At 36.9% G+C, this 9,039-nt stretch overlaps 1 protein-coding gene across 1 annotated transcript in view; it reads left to right on the plus strand.

Moving 5' to 3' along the window:
• Positions 1–1,533: 1,533 nt before the first annotated feature.
• LOC137643860 (uncharacterized) overlaps positions 1,534–9,039 on the plus strand; it is a 10,596-nt gene continuing 3,090 nt past the window's right edge. Inside the window, exons 1-2 of the mRNA XM_068376591.1 lie at positions 1,534–1,619; positions 2,334–2,492. Coding sequence (XP_068232692.1) covers positions 1,617–1,619; positions 2,334–2,492 — 162 coding nt within the window. The 5' untranslated portion in view covers positions 1,534–1,616. The remainder of the gene's footprint in view (positions 1,620–2,333; positions 2,493–9,039) is intronic.

The following is a 9,039-nucleotide window of genomic DNA, read 5'->3' on the forward strand; positions in this document are numbered from 1 at the left end:
ATATATATATATATATATATATATATATATGTATAAGTATACTGTATATATATGTATATATATATATGTATATATATATATATATATATATATATATATATATATATATATATATATATATATATATATATATATATATTTAAATATATACATATATATAGAAGTATATATATATGCATAAGGGAAAGATGCTAGAATATTTGCGTATTCATTAAAGGGAGTTATCAACTGTGTTTAATTTACATTTTATGATTAAAGAAGCTCAAAGCCAAGATGACTTTGGAAGCCTGTTGAAGACATCGAAGCTTTGTATTCGAATGAGATACATCGATACCGTATAAAAATCTACCAAGAGTAGAATGTATTTGTTTTTATTTGGTTTCATAATAGTTTATAGGAAATATCTTCAGATATTAAGTAAGAGAATAGCCCATATAACTGGAGAGAGAGAGAGAGAGAGAGAGAGAGAGAGAGAGAGAGAGAGAGAGAGAGAGAGAGAGAATCTCTCACTTTCGAATTTTCATTCAGTATAGTACAATTGTGAAGTTTGGTTTTACAAAATAATTTATCGAGGATTATTCTGAGCTTAAGATAGACTTTCAATAGATTTGCGAGTCCCATTTTGCTACCAAGTCTAACTTTAATGACAAATTTCCAGTCATAATAATATGAAGTATTACTCAATAAATATATGCGAAACGGTAAGGATCCTACGGGTCGATTCACAGGATCGGATTTTTTTCTGTACGGATATATTTCCACTCCTTAGGAGGCATGTATGTCTTCACACGAGAGGATTTTTCCCAGGTCGCCTTGTAGTTTCTATAAGCCGCTACACTGGATCCGCGCGGGTAAGCAGTGCACACAGCTAGTACTGTATATCCTGGCTGCTAGGAAGAATTGCCGCTAGGAAAAATTGTCGCTCGGAAGATTTGCTGCTCGGAAGAATTGCCGGTAGGAAGAATTACTGCTTGGAAGAATTGCCGCTCGGAACAATTGCAGCTCGGAAAGATTGCCGTTCAGAAGATTGAGATTGCCGCTCGGAAAAATTGCCGCTCGGAAGAATTACCGCTTGGAAGAAATGCCGCTCGGAAGAATTGCCGCTCGGAAGAATTGCCGCTGGGAAGAATTACCGCTCCGAAAAATTGCCGCTCGGAAGAATTGCCGCTTGGGGGAGCATGTGAAGGGCCTCATTCTCCTTTATTGATTTTTAATCCCCATGAATAAAACTGCATGGTATCAAACTGCGGGTGGGAAGCGAGCGTGGAGACCCAAGGGGATGTATAACTCATTTCTGTATTAACTTTAGGAAACAGAGCTATAGAATTGTTCTTTGAACCATTTTGTCCATATTGGTATTCAAACTTATTATTATCGTTACGAACTCTTATCCTTGTTCATCTCAATTTTTCTCAATAACTTTCAGCAATAAGGGAAATAATGTGCCACGATAAACTTGTCTTATCTACCTTAAAAACATATCTGACAATCGTAATCTAATCAGCAACCGGCCAAATGTAGTGCAAACCGTTCTCAGTCTAAGAGAGCAGCGACTTCAAGGCTGTCGTTGTTCATATAATTTTTCAGTGGATATAATTTCTTCTTATAGAATTGCTATGGTAAGTTTTTTTGATAATTGATATTAGTTAATCTCAATTTTTGGAAATAGGTGTCTTCTTCTTCTTCTTCTTCTTCTTCTTCTGAATTACTAGTTGTTATTGTTTGAAGTTATCTTACAAGGTCTAAAGTTGGCGCAATATGAGAAGTGCTTGTCATGAAGTCTCTCTGGGCATAGTTGATAATACATCAGAGGTATGGTTAGGTTTATAAAAGGATCTGACTCCCTGAATATTGAAAGTAGCATAAGGAAGTGCAGCTACGAGTTACCATCATAAATGTTGCAACATTTTATCTGTTTTCTATCTTTTGGAGATGAAACTATATACTCGAAGGTTAAAGTGAATTTCTTAGCGCTCTAGTATCCATCTTTCATATAGCCTACATATTTCACAAAAGAATTACATTCCTTTTGTCTTAACAGGGCACACCAACAACATTATCCAGTCCCCTTTCTAGAATATTAAGTAACTTTGCCAATGAGAGATTTATCTTAACAGGATATATTAACAATCTCAGCCAGTTCTCTTTCTAGAGTCTCAAGTAACTTTGCCAATGGGAGGCGTGTTTTAATAACAGCCCATAGCTTTCTTCAGATGGGTCATAATAAACACACCATATTAGAATGCTGTTACTTTATCTCAATTCCTCTTCAGTTATATTGATAATCAACAATGAAGCTAAAACAATTGACTGACATTTTTTCTTATTTGCAGGGGAAATCCTGGATGCTCCTTTGCCTTATCCTGTTTTCTACAGGACTGGAAGCTAAGATGAGATCTAAACGGTTTGCAGAAAAAATCATAACGACGGACTCCCCAGAGTGTGAATTCAGTGGAGTGGTAATGACTTGTGATTTCAAGGGACAGAAGGAGGTAAGATATTTTAGCTACTTTTTGAGAACTGGTTTACATATGTTGATCATTTATGAGGAAGTTCGTTTATAATAAATACTTCTTCCTTGACAAGGATTCGCACATATTCCAATCAGTCGAAACAAAAGGATGTAGTTGTTCTCTAAGTATTTCTATGTTTAGTATAAATCTGTTTATGTGTTGTATACGAACAAAATGAGCACTATGTCTGCTGAATGTATGATGAGGGACTATTCTTTAATGCAAAAGTACTAATATTTATTTAGTGATCATTAGCGAGAAATCGAATTGCAAAAAAAAAAAAAAAAAAAAAAAAAAAAAAAAAAAAAAAAAAAAAAAAAAAAAAAAAAAGGTAACAGACTGTTACTGAATCAGCATGTTAAGCATTGTAGCTAAACCAACATAATGTGGGTCGTATATAGCTAGGTTTAATCATTATTTTTTCTAAATTAAAAATTAGCTTTGAAACCTACAAGGCAAAGCTCGGACCATTTTTTTTTCTTTTTTTTTTTTTTTCTTTTTTTTTAGCTCAGATTTCTAAGCTGGCAATTTTTCACTCGGTTAAATTCAACATATATTTATAAATGTGTTGATTTTTTTTAACTTGATTCATTTTCCCTCTGGCAAAATTTATGTTAATTTCCTTTTTGCTTGGTGGTGAACACATCCCTCGCTTGAGGGTACACTCTAACACAATTCTATCTTATTTCTCTTCCTCTTTTGAAGATTTTATCGTTTATATGTAAAATATTGATTTCAATTTTGTTTCTGTTCAAGTATTTTATTTTAATTGTCCATTGCTTCTCGCAAAGGACCTCAGTTATATTTCGACAATCGTCTCTATCTTGAGCTTTTACATCAATACTACTCCATTCATCATCTCCTACTTCAGGCTTCATGGTCCTCAGCCAAATAGGGCCCCCCGCCTATGTGGCTGACGACAAACTTTTCTAGTGCCTTGTGGAGCCCAGTTAAATGTTTGATGAACTATTATCTCTTGGGAGTGCAAAGAACATGACCAAACCATCTCCATCTACCCCTCACCTTGATCACATCCACATATGGCACTGAAGTAATCTCTCTTATAGTTTCACTTATAATCATGTCATGCCGTTTCACTCCTAATATTCTTCTGAAGACTTTGTTCTCAAATATACAAAATCTGTTGCATATTGCTTCATTGTCATACCACGACTCATGTCCATATAGTAACACCGACCTCACTAAACTGATATATATCAATTTAGAAGAACATGTATGATATAGTATTTGTTCACGTATAAGGAACTAGCTGTTTTGGCTCATAGTGAATGGTAATGTGCGTTGGAATGCGAAGGATAATATAAAGACTACTCGGTGTAGCTGAAAAGTGTAAGGTATGGGAAGGGTTTATACTGTAGTGTTAGGAAGGTTCTGGGAGTAGATGAAAGAGTGGGCATATATTAGTTACCAGATTTCTGGATTTTGTTGGTAAATTGGAATGTGACAGATGTAGCATTTATGATGATGAGTAAATCTTCTTCTGTAATGGAGGAAATGAGAGTAACAGAGAATCATTTTGGGATATTGAGATTCTGTGTCTGTCTGGTTTTGGACCCCAGGAAAGGAGATAAAAGTAAGTGTCAGAAAAAATTTAGTTACTAGTTATGGGGTTTCTGGAGGAAAATGTTCGAAAAGAGGCTTGAAGTACAGGGTCTCCAAAGAAAAATATTAATATGCATAATAACAAGGAACAGGGATTGCTATAATACTAGTTGTTACAGAGTAGGTGGAAGAGTAAGTTGCAACATATGAGTGAGAAGAGGCGTGGCCTGAAGCTTATCCATATCTGATTATCATTTGACTGAAACTTAAGATAATATAAATTGAAGAGCAAAGTATGAAACTGTAACTGTATATGTAATCAAAGGGGTGCAATGAATAAGAAGAAAGTGTGAAAGGCCTATAAGGAGAAATAGGGTATAGCTGAGAGCAAGAGAAATAAAAATATAGAGAAAAATAGATAAGGATTTTTAAGGTTCCATGAAGGAGTCATTAGACACTAGGGAGTATTTGTGGGTGAAAGAGGATAACATATGTATATATATATATATATATATATATATATATATATATATATATATGTATATATATATATATATATATATATATATATATATATATATATATATATATATGGATATATATGTGTATATATATACATATATATATATATATATATATATATATATATATATATACATATATATATATATATATATATATATATATATATATATATTATATATATATATATATATATATATATATATATATATATATATATATATATATATATAAGATCAGCAATTGATGGCATGAAGAAGTAAGATATATACAGAAAAAAAGGGAGAATTTTTTAGATGCATTGCTTGATCGAAGAAAAGAGCAGAAGCAGGAATACAAGAGCACCAATATGGTACTCAAGCAAAATGAGAGAGAAAAAGATAGCTGTTATCCACAAAAGTGGGTAAAGCTTTTAACAGAGTAAAATTATCAAGAACATATGGATTTGGAAATGAAAGATCCGTATAGAGAGAAACTGTCTAATAGGAATTTAATCATGAGTCATTCATTCATATCTCATCGTACCACTCGTGTATCCAATGGAGGCCTCTGTCCTTTGCTTCCTGTAGATCTACGTCAGAACATGCAGGTCCTAGTGGACAGCAGCGGAGGGTGTGGTCCATGGTCTGGGGCGAATCACCACAGGAGTAATCTCCATTGGTGACACATCTCCACTTCTGAAGTCTATCTCCTCTTTTCCCAACCTTGGATTTTGCTCAATTTAAGGTGGTCCATTACTCTCTGTTAAGGGAATCAAAAGAGTCAGTGAAGTAAGTTTGAAAAAATGGCAGTCCAATACTTTTTGTAAAATGACGCCTCTTGGGTCAATGAAGTAAGATTGAAGATAGGTAGTCCACTCCTTTCTGTTAAGGTACATATCTTGAGTCAATGAAGTAAAATTGAGGATTGGTGGTCCACTCCTTTCTGTTAAGGGATGCATCCTGAGTTAATGAAAAAAAATGGAGGATTGGTAGTCCACTTTCTGTTAAAGGACGCACCGTGAGTCAATAATGTAAGTTTGAAAATTGGCAGTCCACTCCTTTTTGTAAAAGGACGTCTCTTGAGTCAATGAAGTAAGATTGAAGATAGGTAGTCCACTCCTTTCTGTTAAGGTACGCATCTCGAGTCAATGAAGTAAAATTGAGGATTGGTGGTCCACTCCTTTCTATTAAGGGTCGTACCCTGAGTCAATGAAGAAAAATTGAGGATTGGTAGTCCACTTTCTGTTAAAGGATGCGCCGTGAGTCAATGAAGTAAAATTGAAAATTGGTAGTCCACTCCTTTCTGTTAAGGGACTCATCCTGAGTCAATGAAATAAAATTGAGGAATGGTAGTCCACTTTCTGTTAAAGGACGCGTCGTGAGTCAACAAAGTAAAAGTGGAAATTGGGAGTTTTTTGGAGAACAAGAAAGGCAGAATTAGGACATGAAGAAATTTGAATCCTTAGTATAAGCCTGAAAATACTTATAGCAGCGACTTTTGAGGAGGTGCGGAAGCATTTAAGAGGTTGAAGAAAGGAAAGGTACCAGGAATTGATGCGATTAGATGTGATTTCAAAGGAGAACTTGGAGCCCACTGGTGATGATGTGTTTGAAGAAAAGCTTTTCCAGATGTAAGGAAGGTTCCGAACTAATTTGTTCCATTTTATGAACTTAAAGATGATACAAAACTACATTAGCATAATGTTACTTAGTATAAGAAGGGTATTTCATAAGATTTCGATTGGAAAGTAGGATAGGTCATAGGATGATTAAAATAGAGAGAATATTGTGGGCTTGGAGTAGATAAAGAGGAACGCATGCTGACTAAGTGTTGTCACGAAACATATGAAGGTGTCTAAAGGTGTCAGGTTTCAGTTCCAGTTTTATCAGAATAGATGCTCACCAGTACGTCAGCCAGGCAAGACCAACCCCCAACTGTGGTGACATCAACAAATGAAATAAAACAGAAAGGGGACTTCTACTCTCTACATTTCTCCCAGCCTGACACAGGGCTCAACCGAGTTCAGCTGGTACTGCTAGGGTGCCACAACCCACCCTCCCCCGTTATCCACCACAGATGAAGCTTCATAATGCTGAATCCCCTACTGCTGCTACCTCCGCGGTCATCTAAGGCACCAGAGGAAGCAGCAGGGAATACCGGAACTGCGTCACAATCGCTCTCTCACATCTATCCTCCTATCACCCAGAGCTTTCTTCACTCCATCCATCCACGCAAACCTTGGCCTTCCTCTTGTACTTCTCCCATCAACTCTTGCATTCATCACCTTCTATAGCAGACAGCCATTTTCTATTCTTTCAACATGGCCGAACCACCTCAACACATTCATATCCACTCTAGCTGCTAACTCATTTCTTACACCCATTCTCACCCTCACCACTTCGTTCCTAACCCTATCTACTCGAGATACACCAGCCATACTCCTTAGACACTTCATCTCAAACACATTCAATTTCTGTCTCTCCATCACTTTCATTCCCCACAACTCCGATCCATACATCACAGTTGGTACAATCACTTTCTCATATAGAACTCTCTTTACATTCATGCCCAACCCTCTATTTTTTACTACTCCCTTAACTGCCCCCAACACTTTGCAACCTTCATTTACTCTCTGACGTACATCTGCTTCCACTCCACCATTTGCTGCAACAACAGACCCCAAGCACTTAAACTGATCCACCTCCTCAAGTAACTCTCCATTCAACATGACATTCAACCTCGCACCACCTTCCCTTCTCGTACATCTCATAACCTTACTCTTACCCACATTAACTCTCAACTTCCTTCTCTCACACCCTCTTCCAAATTCTGTCACTAGTCGGTCAAGCTTCTCTTCTGTGTCTGCAACCAGTACAGTATCATCCGCAAACAACAACTGATTTACCTCCCATTCATGGTCATTCTCGTCTACCAGTTTTAATCCTCGTCCAAGCACTCGAGTATTCACCTCTCTCATCACTCCATCAACATACAAGTTAAACAACCACGGCGACATCACACATCCCTGTCTCAGCCCCACTCTCACCGGAAACCAATCGCTCACTTCATTTCCTATTCTAACACATGCTTTACTGCCTTTGTAGACACTTTTCACTGCTTGCAACAACTTTCCACCAACTCCATAAAACTTCATCACATTCCACATTGCTTCCCTATCAACTCTATCATACGCTTTCTCCAGATCCATAAACGCAACATACACCTCCTTACCTTTTGCTAAATATTTCTTGCATATCTGCCTAACTGTAAAAATCTGATTCATACAACCCCTACCTCTTCTAAAACCACCCTGTACTTCTAAGATTGCATTCTCTGTTTTATCCTTAATCCTATTAATCATTACTCTACCATACACTTTTCCAACTACACTCAACAAACTAATACCTCTTGAATTACAACACTCATGCACAGCTCCCTTACCCTTATATAGTGGTACAATACATGAACAAACCCAATCTACTGGTACCATTGACAACACAAAACACATATTAAACAATCTCACCAACCATTCAAGTACAGTCACACCCCCTTCCTTCAACATCTCAGCTCTCACACTATCCATACCAGATGCTTTTCCTACTCTCGTTTCATCTAGTGCTCTCCTCACTTCCTCTATTGTAATCTTTCTCTCATTCTCATCTCCCATCACCGGCACCTCAACACCTGCGAGAGCAATTATATCTGCCTCCCTATTATCCTCTACATTCAGTAAACTTTCAAAATATTCCGCCCACCTTTTCCTTGCCTCCTCTCCTTTTAACAACCTTCCATTTCCATCTTTCACTGTCTCTTTAATTCTTGAGCCAGGTTTCCTTACTCTCTTCACTTCTTTCCAAAACTTCTTCTTATTCTCTTCATATGACTGACCCAATCCCTGACCCCACCTCAGGTTAGCTGCCCTCCTTGCCTCACGCACCTTGCGCTTTACTTCCACCTTTTTCTTTCTATATTTTTCATACTTCTCTTTACTATCACTCTGCACCCATTCTTCAAAAGCCCTCTTTTTCTCTTCCACTTTTACCTTCACTCCATTCCACCATTCACTGCCCTTTTTCATGCTGCCTCCAACAACCTTCTTGCCACACACATTACTTGCAATCCCAACAAAATTTTCTTTTACCAACTTCCACTCTTCCTCTAAATCACCAGTTTCTCTTGCTCTCACTTCGTAATATGCCATTGTCAACCTTTCCTGATATTTACTTTTTACCCTCGGTTTTATTAGCTCTTCAACCCTCACTAGCTCCCTTTTACATCCACCTACTCTATTCCCCCACCCTTTTGCTACAACTAATTTTCCTTCCACCAGAAAATGATCAGACATACCGTTAGCCATACCCCTAAACACGTGCACGTCTTTCAATCTTCCAAACATTCTTTTAGTTATCAACACATAATCCATTAATGCCCTTTCTACTACTCTTCCATTTATCACTCT

The sequence above is a fragment of the Palaemon carinicauda genome, chromosome 7, assembly GCF_036898095.1.
Source record: "Palaemon carinicauda isolate YSFRI2023 chromosome 7, ASM3689809v2, whole genome shotgun sequence".
NCBI classification, from domain to species: Eukaryota; Metazoa; Arthropoda; class Malacostraca; order Decapoda; family Palaemonidae; genus Palaemon; species Palaemon carinicauda.